The sequence below is a fragment of the Dipodomys ordii genome, unplaced genomic scaffold (assembly GCF_000151885.1).
Source record: "Dipodomys ordii isolate 6190 unplaced genomic scaffold, Dord_2.0 Scaffold37, whole genome shotgun sequence".
Classification (NCBI taxonomy): Eukaryota; Metazoa; Chordata; class Mammalia; order Rodentia; family Heteromyidae; genus Dipodomys; species Dipodomys ordii.
In genome coordinates, this window is record NW_012267253.1 from 14,181,096 (window position 1) to 14,202,887 (window position 21,792).

Genomic DNA, 21,792 nt, shown 5'->3' on the forward strand with positions numbered 1-21,792 from the left:
CGCTTGCCTTGAGCTGAAGAGCTCAGGGACAGCACTGAAGCTCAGAGTTTAAGTCCCATGACCAAAAAAAAAAAAAAACCCAAACCAAAAAACAAACAACCCCCCCCCCCACTTGTTACCTGGTGCTAGTGGCTCACCCCTACAATCCTAGCTACTCAGGAGGCTGAGAACTTAGGTTCTCAATTCAAAGCCAACCTGGGCAGGAAAGTCCATGAGATCCTTATCTCCAATAAACTATTTAAAAAACCTGGAAATAGAGCTATGGCTCAAGTGGCAGAGCAAAAGCAGCTCAGGGACAGCACCCAGACCCTGAGTTCAAGCAAAAAAAAAGGAAAAAAGAAAATTAGTATTTGTTTAGTATTTGTGTATTGGTGGCTCAAGCCAAACAGTAGAATGCAAAAAAAGCTAAGGAACAAAGCTCTGGCCCTGAGTTCAAGCTCCAATACTTGCACATACACAAAACTATGCTTTGAGAGTACCTGCTCCTGAAGAAACAACATAAAATAAAACAAGTAAATTGTCATATAATCAAGTCACAAAAATTATAGAACAAAATTATTAAGCAGCAGCATTTTAGCGTAGACCTACCCTCTTCCTTTGTCTGTGAATGACTCTATGACTGTTCCTTCTACTGGGCCAGTAGGATCTGCTTTCAATTCTAACATTTCTGCAAGAACAACTGTTGCTTCTGCCACAGCCATCAGATTATCACCCTTTAACAACAACAAAAATTAATATACATTAATAAATATTACCTGTGAATATAACTATCAGGATCAGAAAGGCAAATGATCCGTAAGTTATACTTTTCTCTTAAAGCATTAAAAGGGTGAATTACCACCAGGCACCAATAGCTCACACCTATAATCTTAGCTACTTAGGAAACTGAGATCTGAGGATCTCAGTTCAAAGCCAGTCTGGGCAGAAAAGTCCCTGTGAAACTCTTATTTCCAATTAAAAAAAAAAAAACAAAAAAAAACTCAAAAAAACCAGGACGTTGGGGCTGGGAATATGGCTTAATGGTGGAATGCTTGCCTAGCATACACGAAGCCCTGGGTTTGATTCCTCAGCACCACATAAACAGAAAAAACTGGAAGTGATGCTGTGGCTCAAGTGGCAGAGTGCTAGCCTCGAGCAAAAAGAAGCTCAGGGACAGTGTCCAGGCCCCAGAACTGGCAAAAAAAAAAAAAAAAACCCTCTTGTGGAGGATGAGGGGTAGAAGGCAGGTTTAAGCTTACTTGTGTTTTGCATTTAAGAAAGAATAACTGGTAATTGAAAAGAGAATACTATTATAAATAACATTTTAATAACTGATAGCATTTTCATCCATGGAACATCCGGGTAATCAGCAATAATAGGATCAATCAAAATAGTTAATAATATGAGTGCAGTATTGATTTATTTAAATCTTTCTTAAATGCCCTAAGAAATTTCTATTCAAAAAGCCATTAAATACAAGCAAATTTCAATTCTTCCTGTTGTAAACTTGTTTTAATTTCAGCTAACTATAATCCTAGCTCCTCTCCTCCCAAATAATTTACCACCTACTCTCCTCACACCAAATATTCCATAATGTGAAAAGCATTAGTTTTAAAACCAACTCCTGACCATCCAGTTATTATACTGTGAACTGGTAATTGACCTCTCTAAGCCTAACTCCTAATCAGGAAAATTATACCAGTTTTGATTAGTAATAAAAGGATTTTTAAAACACAAGTTATGTCTGGCAAAATGCTCTTCAGACAGCATATAGCACTTATATTGGAGCACATGTGCGTTTGAGGGGCCTGCATTTACCGTAAGTGCAGAGACAGGTACTGCCTGAACATCACCACCGTAATCCTCACATACCACATCATAAGCCAGAAGCTCTTTTTTCACTTTTTCAGGGTCAGCACCAGGCTTGTCACATTTGTTTATTGCAAGGACAATAGGAACTGAAAGAGACAAAGTTAAAAAATGTACAAATTCGAACACCTTCAATTCCAACTATTCCCAGTGAGGGACACCAACCTGATGTGGCTTTCTCCTTGTCCTGTGGATGTATTTAGTCAAAACACCTAAATGACCCAAGGTTTGACTTTCATCAACCCACTCAACTCTACATATATACATACATACATACATACATACATATATACATACACATATACATACACACATATATGTAGAAAGAAATCCAGAGATGAGATTTTATAATTGTAAGCAAATAATGAGCTACTTGTGGTAATAATTAAAAGCTAATATATAATAAAAATAAAACCTCAGTAATTTGAGTATAGAAAGACCAATCTTTTTTTTTGGGGGGGGGGTCATGGGGCTTGAACTTTGGGCCTGGGTGCTGTCTCTGAGCTCTTCAGCTCAAGGCAAGCGCTCTACCACTTGAGCCACAGCGCCACTTTTGGTTTTCTTGTGGTTAACTGGAGATAAGAGTCTCACGGACTTTTCTGCCTGGGCTGGCTTTGAACCGTGATCTTAGATTTCAGCTTCCTGAGCAGCTAGGATTATAGGCATGAGCCACTGGCGTCCAGCCAGAAAGACCAATCTTTAAACCTGAAAGCAAGATCAATAACTACACTGGTGATAACCTCCAAGAAAAACTCAAGATCATTCAAGTCCTGTCAGATCATTTGACTCTTATTTCTAGGCTTTAATCCATTGCTGAATTCAAAATGTCATCCTGAATTGAAGCTCAGTATCATTATTGCAATTTTTCTTTTAGGATTGATAGTACCTTGTGACAGAATTAAACATGAGCACAAGGCACTGAATTCAAGCCCCAGTACTAGCAACAACAATAAAAGGTAGAAGAATATACACTTTTACATAATGTCCTTGCTATATATCACTGTCAGATAAGAAGCCTTTAATTACTACTCTCATGCAACAGAGAGATTAACAGATGGAGGTAAATACAATATATACCATAGCTAATGTTCCCTGAATCACAAACTCTTTCCAAGTAAACTCAGATTCTGCTCCACCTTGTATCACAGACACTCTAACTCTACTGCAGATGAATTTGAAAACAACATGATTTTTTAAAACTTGATATATTATAAGTAAGCCTTAAAGTAAATAAGTAAGCCTTTAGTAGTCAATATCTGAGAGTAATTGTTAAGAAAACAAAACTAGGCTGGGAAGGTAGAGTGCTTGTCTTGCATGCATTAGGCCCTGGGTTCGATTCCTCAGCACCATATAAATAGAAAAAGCCAGAAGTGGCACTGTGGCTCAAGTGGTAGAGCACTAGCCTTGAGCTGAAGAGCTGAGGAACAGCACCCAGGCCCAGAGTTCAGGCCCTATGACTGACAAGAAAGAAAAAGAAAACAAAAACTATTTAAACTGATGAAAGTAATTCCTATAACTGCCACAATTTAAAGAATTATTTTAATGTGTAAATCCCAAATATATTATGGTAGAAAATGAACTAAATCCTCCAGCAAAAAAATGACTCACTAACACTATCTATGTTAGGATAGGTTAAGTATAGCCTCTTCACTTTGTATTTTAGCAAAGCATTCTGACCTCCTTGTGGTCTTTTTTTTTTTTTTTGGTCAATCATGGGGCTTGAACTCTGGGCCTGGGCACTTTACCTCAGCTCTTCAGCTCAAGGCCAGCGCTCCACTACTTATGCCACAGCGCCACTTCTGGTTTTCTGAGTGGTTTATTGGAGATAAGATCTCACAAGTTTCCTGCCCAGGCTGGCTTTGAACTGTGATCCTTAGACCTTGGCCTCCCGAGTAGGTAGGATTACAGGCGTAAGCCACTCATGCCCGACTTCTCCTTGTGGTCTTTTGGTGGTTAACTGGATAGGATTCTTATGGACTTTCTGCTCAGGTTGGCTGTAAGCACTGAGCTATGGTACTTTAAGGGAACACACTGGTAGTCTGGGAAGGAGGCCTAGTGTCTCCATAAGGCAGCCAGTCTCCCTCTTGTTGTAATTTTAAATTAAAGTAGTCAATTGCTTTTCTAAAAGTTTCAATTTTATGCCTTGTTGTTCTTTTTTTTGTGTGCTAGTACTGGTACTTGAACTCTGAGCATCACACTCTCATTAAGCTCGCTTGCTCATGGCCGGTGCTCTATCACTTGAGCCATTCCACCAGTCTTGCTTTTTGCTGATTAACTGAAGATAGAATCACAGTGATTTTCTATTCTGGGATGGCTTTGAACCTCAACCCACCAAGTTTCAGCATCTTGAGTAGATACAGATGTAAGCCACTGGTGCCTAGTCTAACTTTATGTCTTTGATCCAATAATAACTTACTTAAACAGATATTGGGAGAGCTTTTTTTTGAGAGTTCAGATAAATGAAAAAGGAATAACAAAATAACCTCTATGTAAATCTTAATGAATTCATATGATGGGTATGTAGAACTTCATCATTCTATTCTTATTTTTACATCTCTAAAATTTCCATGTTGAAAAGTTTTGTTGTTTTTTTTTTTTAAATGTCACCATAGGCCAGGCACTGATGGCTTAAGCCTGTAATCATAGCTATTCAGGAGGCTGAGATCTGAGGATTGTGGTTGAGAGAGAGCCTGGGCAGGAAAGTCCATGAGACTCTTATGTTCAATTTGTCACTTAAAAGCTGGTGTGTGTGTGTGTGCGTGTGTGTGTGTGCATGTGTGTGCGTGTGCATGTGTGTGCGTGTGTGTGTGTGAAAGACCCCCTGTAGAGGGTGGGTCACCTCTAGTTCAGTGGCAGAGCACCTGCACAAGGCCCTGAGTTCTAATCTCAGAACAGAAAGAGAAGAAAAACTGTAGGTTAGAAAAAAACAAAAACAAAAACTGTACTTCTCATTACAAGTTCCAAATTAAATCCAGCTATCCATTTTTATTGTGCCTGTGGCAAAACAACTATCTCTGAAGCTGTGAAATAGAAATATCTATTCTGGGACTGCTGTGAAGATTAAATAAACTACATATAAATGAATCCATAATTGAAACTTTATGTAATAGACTGTCAAAATTAAACAAACAAACAAACAAAACCCTTCCTTCCTGATACATGTAAGTCAAACACAATACCTTGAGCAGCTTTGGCATGCTGAATAGATTCTATGGTTTGCGTCATAACTCCATCATCTGCAGCCACAACTAACACAACAATGTCAGTGACCTGAGCACCTCTGGCTCTCATTGCTGAGAAGGCAGCATGTCCTGGAGTATCAAGAAAGGTTATCTTTTCCCCAGAAGGCAGAGACACTGTGGAAATAGAAATTCAAAAACACCAAGTACTCAAATATGTACTCCTACAACGGGAAGGAATACATGACATCAAACATACTCTGTCACTTGAGAAGTATCCCTAGTTCTTTTCACTTTAGTTTGTTTTTCAAATAGGGCCTTGTATTTTTGTCTAAGCTAGCTTAGACTGCCCACCTGGGACCACGATCCTCCTCCTCCTACCTTCCAAACAGCTGGAATTATGGGCATGCAACACCAAGCCAGGCTTCTGTCCATTAGTACCAATCACAACAACACAGACTAAAATTTCACAACAAAAACATAAAATACTCTTAATGAAAATAAAGTATCAGTGAGACTCTGAGAATTTTCTTCTCAAGTAATATCTAACTTTATATTTCTAGAATATAGTTACTTTCATTATTGGTTACCAATCAATAACCATTCTAAAGAGAATAGACAAATAATTGGATGGAAAGTCACCTATACATTAGCAAACTACAGCTACATAATTGACTTAAGCCACAGAAAGGCAGTTTAGTATATAGTTAATAGCCTAACATTTGAATCCAAGAATCTTGTGTTGAAGTCCTGCCTTTGCCAGTTACGAGCTATGTACTTTGAGCAAGTTAGTTAAGCTGAAACTGTCTCTAAATGCCCAGTAAATGGTGTCTACTATTTAATTATTAATAGCAATATTATCCAACCCACATTGCAAGTTATTTAAACTTAACAGGCTCATTAAAACTAATAAGCAAGAGTAAAAAGTGTAACCTAAGTTATACTTCTTATATAAAGTATGAAGTAACTTAACCATCTACTCATCACTTTATCGTATGATAGCTTTAAGTTTCAGCCCTCCTTACTTGATCTGTGTATTTCAAATTAAGGCATTTAGTTGAAGAAAATACTAAGTGTGGTTCCCAAGCACATTGTAAGGTGATTTGTGTTCATACCAAGAAAGGCACCAATGTGCTGAGTGATGCCTCCAGCTTCCATTGCCGCCACTTGAGTTTTTCGAAGTTTGTCAAGTAATGTCGTTTTCCCATGGTCAACATGGCCCATTATAGTAACAACTGGGGACCTTGGGGTTAATAAAGCTGGATCTGCTTGGGGCCTACAATTAATAGCAAAGGGGTTTCATTTCTTAACTATCAGAAACACTTTGATATGGATTGCAGTGATTTGTGCAAGCTACTATTAACAATAAAATCAACATTCTAGTTTCATTACAGAAAATTATTTTCTCCTTTTATTATTTCCATTTTCCCCTTTTAAAAATATAATGACTTGCCAGGCACTGCTGGTTCACGCCTATAATCCTAGCTACTCAAGAAGCTGAGATCAGAGGGTCATGGTTCAAAGCCAGCCATCCAGTAAAGTCTGAGACTCTCATCTCTAATTAATTAAAAACCAAAAAGTCAGAAGTGGAGCTGTGGCTCATGTGCTAGAGTGCTATCACATGATAATGCCCCTGAGTTCAAGCCCTAATATGGACACACCAATATATCAACACCAAAACACACACATGCTCTATATAATGATCTATGACAGAGTATTTAATGACTCCCCAACTGTTCCAAAGTTGACATTCTTTTTAACAATGAGCAGAATTGAATCAAATTTGTAATTCAGACTAATATATATGTGTGTGTGTGTATATATATATATATATATATATATATATATATTCAGAATACTATGGAAAGTAACTTTTAGTTTTACAATAAGCGGAATATACCTTTTGGTTCTTTTAGCACTTTGAATAAAAGTTTATCTTATACTCACACATTACTTTAATCCTGAACGAAAATGTATGGTAAGCAAAACTGTGTGGCCTTTTCATCAAAATACAATTAAAATCTTACCTTTTAACAGCATCTTTATTTTCTCTGATTTTGTCCTGTTTTAATTTGCTCCACTTCAACTTCCTGCCTGTCTTCTTTATCACTTCTTTGATCCACACCTCATCTAAATGTGAATCTGCTTCTAGTGAATCTATGTCAATAGTAGTGTTCAATAAGGCTTCATATACATAATCTGGTTGCAATAAAACGAAATGTTTTAGGATCATGATTTAAATGCTTAAACAAGTAATTTCTGTTAATAAAAGCCAATATAAATGGTTTACTCAATATAAGTATATAACCAGTTTAACAAATAACAAGGAAACTGAATTTTTTTTCTTTAATTTTAGTTTTTGTCAGTTGTGGGGCTTGAACTCTTTGCTCGAGCTGTCCCTGAGCTCTTCAGCTCAAGGCAAGCACTCTATCACGTGCGCCACAGTGCCACTTCCAGCTTTCTGGTGGCTTATTGAGGTAAGAGTCTCACAGACTTTCTTGCCCAGGCTGGCTTGGGCAGATCTCAGCCTCCTTGGTAGCTAGGATTACAGGCATGAGTTACTGGCACCCAGTTTGAAAATTTTTAATTCCTTAAACTATCATGCATTCAAAATGCCATAACTAGAATTCTGCATATTCATAAATATCTGAAAACTTATGTACCTTCTGAGTATCGGCACCATCAATAAATAATTAAATGGCTCATAACATAATCAGTATTGTCACTGATCATAGTCTATTCCTTCGTTTCTTTATTCTTTATTTCTTTATTCTATGTCATCCAAATAAAAATAGGTAATATAGGTAGACACAGCCAATTCTTGTTATTTACAAGTTACGTTCTACAGAGTTGTCATAAACCACTGCTTCTAGGAGAAATGGACAAATGAGGCATTTAAGCTTCTAATCACATCATTTCATAAACCAATCAACACATAATTTTGTTTAAGTGTCTATTGGAAGGTATTTTTCAAAAATGTACATTGTTGCTTTATTAACAACTCACAGTCAATAGCACAATAACTGAATCATAGATATACTAATTTAGGACATCTGTTTTTTATATAAGGCACAGGATAGCCTTCTAGTGCTGACACAATTCAGTACTAGATAAGAGCCAAGTTAAATATCAGAATCACCACAAAAATTAAAAGCATGAAAATTTGAAAAGCAAACCACTGAACAGACTGTAATGGATGCTTGTTTGCAGAATGAGGGGCTAAGCAAGAACATCACCTTGTTTGACCTAAGCAGGGAGCTACATATGGAGCAACTTGGATTTTACACTTCTCTAAGTGTGTCTAAGAATAATAACTGCCCTAAGTATTGATTTATAGACGACAAATACATTTTTACAAATACAGTAGGAATAGCTGCAAATATCAAACCCATGAAAAATGAAGATTGCCTATATATATGTTATTTTATACATAATATATTATAACATAATTATATAATATACATAACAAACATATATTATATATTATATAGGCACTAAACTGTATATATACACACAGACACACTACCTCTGAATACACATACCCATAATTTATGTATCTATTTTGTTGTCCAAAAACTCTTAAAATATATAAAAATATATATTCCTTTTCATTTTATTATGCTTTGTTTTACTCTGTCATATTTCCTATGGAAATAAATATACCTGTGATAATGAAATAAGTAGTTTTATGTTTCTAAATTTTCAGTCACCCTGTAAACATGTATTTAGAGAATATGACAGAAATGCATCCTCCAATAAACAGAAAATTACACCTAAAAGAAATTCAAAACTGGGGAGAGGGAAGAGGGGGGGAGATGGAAAGGGATGGTAAGGGGAAACAAAGGAGGAGGCAACAATGCTTGATAAGAAATGTACTCATTACCTTGGTCATGTAATTGTAACCCCTCCGTATGGTATTTTCACAACAAAAAAAAATACAAAAAAAGACCCCATAATGTAATACAGTATAGAGAACAACAACAACAAAAAAGAACTTCAAAACTGGACAGATGTCACACACCTATATCCTAGTACTTAGGAGGCTGAGGCAAGGGAATCATAAATGCAGGTCTCAAAATAAAATAAACCGGGGCACCAGTGGCTCACACCTGTAATCTTAGCTACTCAGGAGGGTGAAACCTAAGGATCGTGGTTTAAAGCCAATTCAGGCAGGAAAGTCCATGAGACTCTTGTCTCTATTATACAAAAAAAAACTCCAGAGATAGAGTTGTGGCTCAAGTGGTAGAGCACTAACCTTGAGTACAAAAGCTCAGGGTCAGTACCAAGGCTCAGAGTTCAAGCCCCAGGATTGGCTAAAAAAAAAAAGCCAAAAAAAAAAAATAAAACCCCAAATAAAAAACAATGACCATCAAACAACGAACAACCAATTTAGTGGTGTGCTGATACATGTTAAGTAAGGAGACTAGGAAAACAGGTCCATGATTTATACTAATCATGGTTGACTCCAAGCTTACAACATGAATTCTAGGCATATGGATGTGAAGAGATGCTAAGCAGCAGTTATATACTATAGGTCCACCACACAGACAATACAGGCACAAATAACCTCAAGGCAGTTAAAATAGTAAATAGAAAGGGACAGTTAAAAATTAACAGTAAGCCAGGCACTTGTGGCTCGTGCCTATAATCCTAGCTACTCAGGAGGATGAGATCTGAAGATAAAAAAAATCCATGAGACTCTTATCTCTAATTAACCACCTGAAAACCAAAGTAGAGCTGTAGCTCAAAGTGATAGAGTGCTCGCCTTGAGTGGAACTAGCTCAGAGACAGCACTCAGGCTCTGAGTCCAAGCCCCACTACTGAAAAAAAAAAACCCAAAACAAGAACTGAGTTTTGATTTTTTTCTTCTTCTCCTTTTTGAAAGTACTAGACACTGAATTCAGGGCCTCATGCTTCCGAAGAAGGTAGTCTTACCACTTGAGTTATGCCCACAACCTTTTCTGGTTTTAGCTATTTTTCAGAGTAGGTCTTGCGTTTTTATCCAGGGCAGCCTGGTCTATACCTTCCAGTAGGTGGGATTACAGATTTGCATTATTACTCAGCTCCTTGTTGAAATTGGAGTCTGTTTGCCTAAGCTAGCCCTGAGCCATAATCTTCCCTTTCTCTGCCTCCTAAGTAGGTAGATGATAGGTGTGAGCCACTGTACTCAACCTTGATGAGTTTATTTATTTATTTTGCCAGTCCTGGGCTTGAACTCAGGGCCTGGGCACTGTCCCTGAGCTTCTTTTGCTCCTGGCTAGCACTCTACCACTTGAGCCACAGTTCTCTTCGGGCTTTTTCTGTTTATGTGGTACTGAGGAATCAAACCCAGGGCTTCATACATACTAGGCAAGCACTCTACCAACTAAGCCACATTCTCAGCCCATTTAATTTTTAAAGAATTGCTCTAGAGCCGGGCGCTGGTGGCTCACGCCAGTAATCCTAGCTACTCAGGAGGCTGAGATCTGAGGATCGCGGTTCAAAGCCAGCCCGGGCAGGAAAGACCGTGAGACTCCTATCTCCAATAAACCACCAGAAAACCGGAAGTGGCGCTGTAGCTCAAGTGGTAGAGCGCTCGCCTTGAGCTGAAGAGCTGAGGGACAGCGCCCAGGCCCAGAGTTCAAGCCCCACGACCAAAAAAAAAAAAAAAGAATTGCTCTAGCATGTGTAAGGGCCAGGTTCAATCTCTAGCACTGAAATACACACACACACACACACACAATATTAGAAGTTGTAGGGCTGGGAAGGTGGCTCAGTGGTAGAGTGCTTGCCTTACATGCATGAGGCCCTGGGTTCGATTCCTCAGCACTACATAAGAAAAAAAAAAGCCAGAAGTGGCGCTGTGGCTCAAGTGGTAGAACGCTACCCTTAAGCTGAAGAGCTGAGGGACAGTGCCCAGGCCCAGAGTTCAGGCTCACGACTGGACCCCTTGCCCCCTCCAAAAAAAATTAGAAGTTGTAGAGATGAAAAAAAAGAAAGTAAAGAAAAACATTGTAAAAAACACTCATGACCACATCTGTTTCCTTGTAAAGTTATCTGGCCTCACCTATGTCTTTCTTCATTGCTCTGGCTAGTTCTTCAACAGTCATTCCAATCCATACTTCTACTTCCTTTTTAGATTTTGTTGGAGATACCTGAGATTTCCTTGGTCTTTCTTCCTATTAAAATGACAGAATATTACAATAAAAATATATACAAAAAATTAAAAAAAATAAAATGACAATGCATAAACATAGAAGAAAAAACATTAAGTGAAAATTCTGATTTGTTTTGGAAATCTACCATAATCATGGCACCAGTGACTCATACCTATAATCCTGGCTATGCAGGAGGCTGACATCTGAGGATTATAGCTCAAAACCAGCTTACGAAGGAAAGACTGTGAGAGTTTTATCTCCAATTAACCATCAAAAAAGCTAGAAGTAGAATTGTGACTGAAGTGGTAGAGCACTAGCCTTGAGCAAAAAAGCTAAGGGACAGCACCCAAGTTCTGAATTCAAGCCTCAGTAACTGCACAAAAGAAAAAAAAAGCCAAAAACACCTCTCTTGAGTACTTAATCCTCAGATTAAAAAAAAATCTTTTATCTTTAATTCATAGCTTTGTTGTTGTGCCAGTACTGGGGTTTGAACTTGAAGCCTTGTGCTCACTTGGCTTTTTCTGCTCAAGGCTAGTACTCTACTACTTGAACCATACTTTCACTTCCAGCTTTTTTGCTTGTTAGAGACTCAGGGACTTTTCTGCCTGGGCTGTCTCAAACTTCAGTCCTCAGATCTCAACTTCCTAAATAGATAAGATTACAGGCATGAGCCATAGGCACCTAGTTTAATTAACTGTTTCATACTGATCTCCATGTAATTAATCAAATTCATCAGCACAACCAAACAACTAACCAGAATGCCCTCTTCCTTCTGTGATCTATTGTGTGAGAAGAGCATTAAGTAATAAGTTCCTTTTTTTTTTTGGGGGGGGGGTCCGGTCATGGGGCCTGAACTCTGGGCCTGGGCGCTGTCTCTCAGCTCTTTAGCTCAAGGCTAGCACTCTACCACTTGAGCCACAGCGCCACTTCCGGCTTTTTTTTCCCTGCTTATGTGGTGCTGAGGAATTGAACCCAAGGCCTCATGCATGCAAGGCAAGCACTCTACCACTGAGCCACCTTCCCAGCCCTGTAATAAGTTTTTTTAAGTGATAAAATCCTCAGATTTCTCCTCATGGTCCTAGGCACTTCATTTCAGAACAAATAATGAAAAGTTACAGAAATCAGTAAGTACCTTCTTTGTTACCAGAAGCCGATATTGAGATAAAGCGGTGCCAATGAGAATGTCTGTCTGCCAGGTCGGAGCACAGAGCTGAGTGGTCCACACCGGGTAAGCAGATGGAAACCTGTGCATCCCATGTGCAGGAGTTCTTTGTCTCAGGCTATGCAGGTGCCTACATACAGTGTGAAGTCGTAGCAAGGTTTCCAACCTCATTAGCTTCTGATTCATGCTTCTCCTAGGGAAATAAAATTTTTAAGTAAAGCTTAGTTAATATTTAAGTAAAGTTAGCAAATATTAATTGAAAAGCTACTACACCTAAAGCACTCACTGTATGAAGAACTAGGGTACAAAAATGAACACAACTGGGTTCCTGCCCTGAAAGGATTCACAGTCTAGTTAGAGATAGAATTATACCAAGTACTCTCTAGGTACTGTCTATTATTATTTATTCATGTTATTATTGTGATAGGACTGAAATACCATAATCAACTTTATAAATAGTCTATTTTTACAGCCATTTGGTGCATGCCTATAATCCCAGCATTAGAGTCTGAATCAGGAGCACCTTGCATTTCGAGTCAAACTGGGCTATATATACAGTGAGATCTCATCTCAAAACAAAAAAGGCTTCTTTTCAGATTTCACTAATGAAATCACAACTGACATGATTTACAGAGAAAGTTACGTAGCTCAGTAGCAGAACATGTGCTTAATGTGCACAAGAACCTGAGGAACAAAATCCACCAAATCAGATTTATACTCTGCAACAAAATGTATGAGACACAGGTGCTGGTAGCTCATACATGTAATTCTTGCTACTCAGGAGACTGAGATCTGGAGGACAGCAACTCAAAGCCAACCTAGGTAGAAAAGTTCACTACACTCCATCGCTGAAATAACCAACAAAAAGCAGAGCTAGAGGTGTGGCTAAAATGGTAGAGTGCCAACCCTACCAAGCATGAGGCCCTGAGTTGAAACCCTACAGGTTGGGGCATGGAAAGAGGGAAAGAGGATGAGTGAATGTGGTATTAGCTCAGACTAATGCAAATAAGTATCATAAACCTAAGGGCTTAAACAATAAGCTGGGCACCAATGGCTCACATCTGAAATCCTAGCTACTCAGAAGGCTAAGATCTAAGGATTGTGGTTCAAAGCCAGCCTGGACTGGAAACTCCACGAAACTCATCTCCAATAAACTACTCAAAAAAGCCAGAAGTAGCACTGTGGTTCAAATGGTAGTGTGCTGGCCTTGAGCAAAAGAAACTCAGGGATAGCACCCAGGTCCAGAATTCAAGCCCAGGACTGACCTCCCCCTCCCCCCCCAAACAAAACAACAAACACCACCAAAAAACCTCCACCAAAACACCAATATTTTTTCTAAAATGTACACTTGAATTCATCAACTCTTTCCTAAATACCCTTCCAAAATGGTTCCCCATCACCTTAATGTACAACTGCCTAACATGCATTATCTGCCCTATGTTAATATGGTCTCCTCACTTCTATCTCTCAAGTTATTTTTTCCCCCTAAACCATAAATCTGTCCTCACATTTCTGAACCTTTATATGCCTCCTGAGTAGCTAGGATTATAGGCCATCATACTCAATTTTTGCTGCTTTTTCTGTTTAAGACTCTCACAGACTGTCCTGTCCAGTATGGTTTTGAATCTTGATCCTCAGATCTGAGCCTTTTCAGTACCTAGGATTACAGGAGTGAGCCACTGATGCCTGGCTGTGAAGTCCCATAGTAATAAATAAGTTGGCTGTGGTGATGTAAGCATGAGACACAGTGAGGAGGAACACTGCTTGATGCTTGCAAAGTGAAAACCTTGAGACTTTATGGTAGAGAATCTTCCTAGCAAGCACTTGGCCTGAGTTAATACTACTAAAACAATTTAAATGTTAACCTTCAATCCGTTTTCCCAAATGTTTTATGGCAGGACATATCCTGATGTTAACAAATAAAGTACACTATGTGTGTGTGTGTGTATACTCCCCCCCTCCTCCACACTGCTGGGGCTTGAAATCTGGGCCTAGGTGCTGTCCCTGAGTTTCTTTTGCTCAAGGCGAGCACACTACCACTTGAGCAGGCTTTTTTGAGTAGTTGATTGGAGTTAAGAGTCTCACACAGTTTCCAGCCCGGCCTGGCTTTGAAATGTGATCCTCAGATCTCAGCCTCCTGAGTAGCTAGAATTACAGGCATGAGCTACAGGTGCCTGGCTCAATATACATACATATACATATATATGTACACACATTTGTATATATACATGTATATGTATATACATGTATATATGTGTATAAATATATTTTGTGTGTGTGTGTATGTGCGCCCATCATGGGGCTTGATCTCTGGGCCTGGGTGCTGTCCCTCAGCTCAAGGCTAGCACTCTACCACTGAAACCACAGTTCCACTTCTGATTCTCTGGTGATTAATTGGAGATAAGTCTCATGGACTTTCCTGCCCAGGCTGGCTTTGAACTTCAATTCTCAGATCTCAGCCTCCTGAGTAGCTACGATTACAGGACTGAGCCACCAGCACCGGGCTATATGTATATTTTTTAAATGAAAGAAATGGTAACTGGAAAAGGCACAACACAGCGAAGAAAGTACCTGACCAGGTAAAAAACAAACCTTCTTTCCCATGGACTACCTTTTCCTGAACTCTGTAAAAAAAATAAAAGTGTTAAAATGTCTATTCTTGGTAATAGATGAGATGATTTACACACTTTATCACCAGCTATATTAAGCAATATCATGTTTTTTTTTAAGGAGGGTTTACACTTTGAGGATTCATGGTTGAAGTTAAAAATACACAGCATGTTACTTCAAGACTTATTTCAGTAAAGATCAAAAGAAACTGATTTAATTCCAACGAATTAAGCACATTACTACTTAGAAATTCAATCAGCAAAAAACGAGCAATTACACACATTGAGGACTTCAAGAACTGAACCTATCAAAATCTTATTTAGGTATTTGTCCCTGGCCGGAGGAGTACAAAATGCTCAGGGAATACAAGATTTCTTAGGAAATAGTCTGAAATCAGATCTGATAAAGCCACTTATTAACGCAGAGACCAAGAACTTAACAGGCAATGAATCAACACTGATATCGAGGCAGCGAGAAGATGCATTGGGAACAATAACCCAAACGTCAAAACTGGCGAGACTGTTTATCAAAACGAATAACCGGAAGTGCAAACACATTTTCTTTTTCTTGGGGTGGAGGGTGGGGACACAAGAGGTCACAGGAATGGAAGATGAACAATGCAATTAGAGCATTATGTAGAAAATGAGCGAGGTAACTTGACGGTAGTGGAGGGGAAAAATGGGGGAGAACAGGAAGGTAGGCGTGAGAGTGACCAAGTAGCACTGTCATAACCTGACTTTGTACACCTACTTAATCACAGCATTTTTTTAAAAAGGTCGTTTATAAAACTGGAAGGAACCTCACTTTGCAGGAGAGAGAACCGGAGTCCAGAAGGGTCACCACGGTTTTCCCAGTGTCATCCCGCTCGCTGGTGGCGGTGAGCACAGGAAAGCAGCCCCGAGCATACGAGGCAACGGGTCTCAACGAGCACGCAGCCCGGAACGGCCGCAGGTAGGGCCTGCAAGCTGCGGGGCCCGGAGGGTGAGGGGGCCGCTGGGCCCGGGGTGCCGGGACGAGGCTGGCGGCGGGGCGGGGAGCGCGCCAGAGCCCAGCTCGCGGTCACGCAGGCGCGAAAGGCACCCGGAGCGGCGAGCGAGCGGGCTGCGTTTGCGGGCTCGCGTGCCGCCGACGCTGGAGGCCGCGCACGCGCCGCCCGGACCACCCTGGCCTCGCCGTCCGCACTCACTTCCACGTCTCCTGCCTGACACTGGCCCGGGCGGAGATCACCTTGTAGACCCGGGACGGGGGCTGGGTCGCTCAGTCCATTCCACATAGGGTCCCCGTCGGACTTCCGGTTCCGTCGGAAGACTTCCGGTCCCCCTGGAAGCGGTCCTTCCGGGACTTGGAATCCCTCGCTGTCTGGGTCTGAGCCCGGGCGGAGGGAGGAGACGCCGCGGTTCGGCCGGTGGCCTTTTCCCAGGGCTGGCTGCGGGTTGTTAAACGCGCCGGCGGATCCCGTCCCTCCCTAGGAAGGAATGAACTCCTTCTCGAGGAAAAGCTGGACACTTACGGAGGACACGTGAGTTCGCCAGGGGTTCCAGCCTGAGCCACCGGCGCCCGGCCTGCCGTCTTCGGGATCGCCTTGGCTTGGTCCTCCGACGGTCGCCGATAGCATGTTTCGTTCCGCTTTTGAATTGCGATCTTCCTGCTGTTTTGCCCAGACGGGGCTTCAACTCAGTCTCCAGCGTGACCCTTCGCGTCCAGCAAGACGGGATGGATAGTTCCAGTAGAGTTTGCTGTGCTTGAGAAAAATAAAGCAGCTGGGGTGATCCTTCTCTAATGTGACAAAATACATGTATGCTGTATCCTTTCAGAGTTGTACAGTATTTTCACCAAACAATATCGGCTATATCGATGACAAGAATGGTAGGGGTACAGAATATGCCACTTTGGTGTAAGGAATACCTGGAGCTGTCTTGAGATTTGAGTTCTCTGCCCTCCCCTTCTTTGCTTAAAATCAGGATATGAATTTCTTTCTGTGAAGAGTGCTTAACCTGAGGCAGGATCGCCTAGGGAAATGAAGCATGATAAATGGCTGCCAGGAATTCACAATCTCAAGCTTAAAGCTCGTCTATCCACTTCCCTTAAGATTAAGGGAATAAAGTCATGTTAGGGGAAAGGAGCCATAGTCAGCTCGCAGCAAATACAGGAGACATTCCTTCATGTCCTTCCCTTAAGATTAAAGGAATGGCCAGGCGCCGGTGGCTCAGGCCTGTAATCCTAGCTACTCAGGAGGCTGAGATTTGAGGGTTGCAGTTGAAAGCCACCAGGGCAGGAAAATCCATGAGACTCTTATCTCCAATAAACCACCCGAAAACCGGAAGTGGCGCTGTGGCTCAAGTGGGAGAGCACCAGCCCTGAGCTGAAGAGCAGAGGGACAGCGCCCAGGTCGAGTTAAAGCCCCACAACCAAAAAAAAAAAAAAAAAAATTAAAGGAATGAAAGTCATTGTAGGGGAAATGAAGCTGGATAGGTAAGGGAAAATAAAGTGTGGTAAACACAGCAAATACAGGAGATATTCCTTCATGTACTTCCCTTAAGATTAAAAGACCAAAGTCATTTAGGGGAAAATGAAACAAGATAACTTAAGAGACCTGATGAAGACAACTCAGAAATATGGTATATAGAAACACAGAAGTGCCATCTTTGCTTCAAAGAGAGATAACAGGATGCATTTCTTCCTGAGAAAATTGCTTCCCCCAGACTTAAGCATCCTCTTACCTAAAATGCAGATAACAGGATGTCCTCTTTATCTCAAGGATAAGGACCTGTTTTACCTGGAAACTCATAAAGTAACACCAAATGGATTAGAACAAAGACAAAAGCACCTATCTGCAAAACTTTGAAGCCAGAACCCTTATCTTCCCATATGAATACCCCAAGAGCCACAGAGCTGTGTTTGTCTATCTCTCTGTGAGAGTACCCACACTCTGCTAGAATGTGCCTCTGCCCTTTGGCTTGTCTGTCTGATTGCCTGCTTGTTTACTTACTCAATAAAGCTCTGCCAGCTGGGCACTTGTGGCTCATGCCCATAATTCTAGCTACTCTGGAGGCTGAGATCTGAGGATCGCAGTTCAAAAACCAGCCTGGGCAGGAAAGTGAGATTCTTATCTCCAATAAACCACTAGAAAACCGGAAGTAGCACTGTGGCTCAAGCAGTAAAGCACTCACTTTGAGCTGAAGAGCTGAGGGACAGCGCCCAAATCCAGAGTTCAAGCCTCACGACCGACCAAGAAATAAAAAAATAAAAAATATAATGCTCCGCCAAGTTTTCTTACCATGGTCACTTGTCCAGAAATTCTTATTCTGCGATCAAAGTCAAGAACCATAAGTGAAGAATTCCTACATTTAAAGGAAAACTTCACTAAACCTCACCGGCATCCCGTGACAAACCCCTTTACTAGGAAGAAAGGACAATTCTTATCAAATAGTCAATACCAAAAAGAGTTTGCATAAACACACTGTACTTTAAACCTTATTCTAACCCTTATTCACCACTAGTTCCCCTGTATATTACTTGGTTGCTTCATGGTTTATCACCCACCAAAGTTCAAACTTTCTTTTGCTAAAAGGATATCTAAACCTCAAAGTCTATCTGCTTTTTAGTTTCACCTCTTTTCTGTGAACTTCCAAAAGGTAAATATTAATGAGAAGTAGAATGCTTTTTCTTCTGATAATTTTTATTTAATTCATACACCTTCATGATTGAACCTAAGAGCATAGAGGAAAGGTTTTTCCTCCCTAACACTTTACATTTCTGGAGAATCAGGAAATCCTGGAGAATTTTTTAGAACAAGTGAAATAATTATGCATAGATGTAAAATAGTTATCACAGTCATTTATAATAATATGGAAAGTTTGGAAATGAATTACATTTAAATAATTAGAGATAGTATACTTCCAAATTTAGAGTTGAGTACCTAAATGGAATACCATACAGTTAGGTAGCTTTTTATTAAAAAATATATCAGGTGGGAAAAAAGAAAAGCATGGAATGGGAGGCAAAAACTGGGAGAAGGTGAAGGAAGGGGTGACATATACCTGACTTATGCAAGTGTAACCTTCTGTACACCGTTACAACAACAATAAAAGAAAAGCAGATATATAATTGCCTTGATTAGACAAAATTAGGAATAAGCATCATTACAGGAAACATATACCATATATTTGATGTATGTATATACTTGTGATATTTTTTCTTTTTTGCAAGGCAAGCGCTCTACCACTAAGCCACCTTCCCAGCCCTTGTGATATATTTTCTTTCTTAGATTTTTTGTTTTTTTTGGTCAGTTGTGGGGCTTAAACTCAGGGTCAGGGCACTGTTCCTGAGCTCTTATTGCTCAAGGCTAGAGGTCTCTCACTTTGAGCCACAGCTCTACTTCTAATTTTCTGGTGGTTAATTGGAGATAAGAGTCACTGAGACTTTATTGCCCAGGCTGACTGAACAGTGATCCTCAGATCTCAACCTCCTGAACAGCTAGGATTACAGGTGTGAGCCACCAGCACCTGGCTTCTTCTTGGTGTCTTTATGTTTGATATATAATTGTTGTTATTCTAGTTCTAGTACTGAGGCTTGAACTCAGGTCTTGTGTGTGTGTGTGTGTGTGTGTGTGTGTGTGTGTGTGCGCGCGCATGCGTGCGCGCGCACCATCATGGGCTTGAACTCAGAACTCAGCATTGATGCTGTCCCTGAGCTTCTTTTGGTAGTATTCTGCCATCTGAGCTACAGCTCCACATCTGGCTTTCTCAATAGTTTAGTGGAGATAAGAGTATCACAGAGCTGAGAATGTGGCTTAGTGGTAGAGTGCTTGCCTCGCATACATGAAGCCCTGGGTTTGATTCCTCAGTACCACATAAACAGAAAAAGCCAGAAGTGGAACTGTGGCTCAAGTGGTAGAGCCTAGCCTTGAGCAAAAGAAGCTGAGTGACCGTGCTCAGGCCCTGAGTTCAGGCCCCAGCATTGGCAAAAAAAAAAAAAGTATCACAGACTTTATTGCCTGGGCTGGCTTTGAACTGCGATCCTCAGATCTTAGCTTCCTGAGTAGGATTACAGGTGTGAGTCCCTGACACATGGTGGTCTTCTCATTCTTGATTAACACTTTTATTCCTGGTTGGCATCTACCTCTTGAGCCATGCCTTCAGTCCTTATAAAAATTATTTTTACACACCAGGATATTGTAAAGACACTTGCACACCCATGTGCAGTGTTGCTGTATCCACAATAGCTAAGTTATGGAAACATCCCAGATGAGTGGATCCAAAAAAATGTGGTATCTATACACAATGGAATTTTACACAGAAAGTAGGAAGAACAATATTAAGTCATTTGCAGGGAAATAGAACAAGTCATGTTAAATGAGGTTAGCCAAGCTAACCTTGTGTCTCTTAGCTAAGCTCAGAGACATAAGCAGTACATGTTTTCTCTCATATGTAAAAACTAGATCTAAAATACATAATAAATTATACAGAACTCTAGGCATTCACACACAGTGAGAACAAAGGAGAGTGCACAAAGCTGCATTGCCTGTGTTTATCTGGTCCTACCAAATATATTTATTGAAATGAAATCCAGGAAGTGGAAATGAGGGTTTTTTTCTTTGTTACTGTTATTGTTTACTTTTGTGTTGTTTTTTCATTTATCTGTCTTTGGGATAGTAAGGGGGAGGCACAAAAGGTGAACAAATGCAGCAATAGTACTCACTAGAGATGATGTTGAAAATGAGTTATACAACTTGTGAGGGGAGACAGGAAAGAAAAACTAGGAGAGAGGGAGAGAAAGGGTGACCTTGTCCAAAAAGAAATGTACTCTTTACCTGACTTTCATAACTAACCTCCCTGTACAATAATAAATTTTTGTAAAGAAAACCATTGAAAATGTATTTTTGACTTCTTTTTTTCTGTTTTTGGTCAGTCATGGGGCTTGAACTCTGGGACTGGGCGCTGTCCTTCAGATCATCAGCTCAAGACTAGCACTCTACCACTTGAGCCATCGCACCACTTCCAGTTTTCTGGTGGTTTATTGGAGATAAGTGTCTCACAGACTTTTCTGCCCCAGCTGGCTTTGCACCTCAATCCTCAGATCTCACCCTCCTGAGTAACTAGGATTACAGGCATGAGCCACTGACACCGGCTTTTATATTTTTTAAAGAATGATAAGAAAGCACTTATTTAAAGATTAATTTATACAACTTGTTAAAAACCATTAGGCAATAATTTTATATTCAGAAAAAAAACTACTTTATGTTTTGGGGGAAAAAACTAAATATAAGTTTGTTTTTGAATTGGTTCTTTTTGTTCCTATATTACATCTAATACCTTAAAATATTAATATTTATACAAATCAGCATTTACCATAAGCTGTTAAACAGGACTAAAGGCATAATGTGATTTCTGGTCTCAAGTTTGTTTCTATTAAAATTTGTGTAAGTAAAAGACAGGCATGCCAGTCATACTGAGGCAGGAGGATTTGGAGTTCAAGGCCATCCTGGGCTACATAGTAAGACTCAAGAAATAAACAAAAATTATATAACTATATTGCATTTCCAAGTAAAGTTAATGCATTAAAATTAAAGGGAATTTTTCTTGGCCATTAAAACTAGAACAAAAATTCCTAAGTAGTTCCTATAAACCTAATTCAACCAAATTAAGTATTCTGAAATGCTAGCTGTAAAGAAAATATCCCTAGGGGCTGGGAAGGTAGCTCAGCGGTAGAGTGCACGCCTTGCAAGCATGAGGCCCTAAACAGAAAACGCCAGAAGTGGTGCTGTGGCTCCAGTGGTAGAGCGCTAGCCTTGAGCTGAAGAACTGAGGGACAGTGCCCAGACCCAGAGTTCAGCCCCCATGACCGGCAAAAAAAA

The 21,792-nt window shown here is 40.2% G+C and overlaps 2 protein-coding genes across 5 annotated transcripts in view; one reads left to right on the forward strand and one right to left on the reverse strand.

Moving 5' to 3' along the window:
* Mtif2 (mitochondrial translational initiation factor 2) overlaps positions 1–16,165 on the reverse strand; it is a 23,720-nt gene extending 7,555 nt beyond the window's left edge. For 2 of the 4 annotated variants that reach the window (XR_001175136.1, XM_013018001.1), the window contains exons 1-8: positions 15,741–16,165; positions 12,297–12,519; positions 11,074–11,185; positions 7,055–7,226; positions 6,143–6,303; positions 5,028–5,204; positions 1,798–1,937; positions 589–713 (exon numbers count right to left, since the gene is read on the reverse strand). Coding sequence is in view for 3 of the 4 variants with exons in the window: in XM_013018001.1 (XP_012873455.1) it covers positions 589–713; positions 1,798–1,937; positions 5,028–5,204; positions 6,143–6,303; positions 7,055–7,226; positions 11,074–11,185; positions 12,297–12,512 (1,103 nt within the window). In the remaining variant the exon portion in view is untranslated. The remainder of the gene's footprint in view (positions 1–588; positions 714–1,797; positions 1,938–5,027; positions 5,205–6,142; positions 6,304–7,054; positions 7,227–11,073; positions 11,186–12,296; positions 12,520–15,740) is intronic. The other 2 variants (XM_013017998.1, XM_013017999.1) reach the window with 2 other exon arrangements.
* A 112-nt stretch (positions 16,166–16,277) lies between these two features.
* The window catches only part of LOC105986881 (prolyl-tRNA synthetase associated domain-containing protein 1), a 10,063-nt gene continuing 4,548 nt past the window's right edge, over positions 16,278–21,792 (forward strand). The window contains exon 1 of the mRNA XM_013018002.1: positions 16,278–16,455. The gene's annotated coding sequence lies outside the window, so the exon portion shown is untranslated. The remainder of the gene's footprint in view (positions 16,456–21,792) is intronic.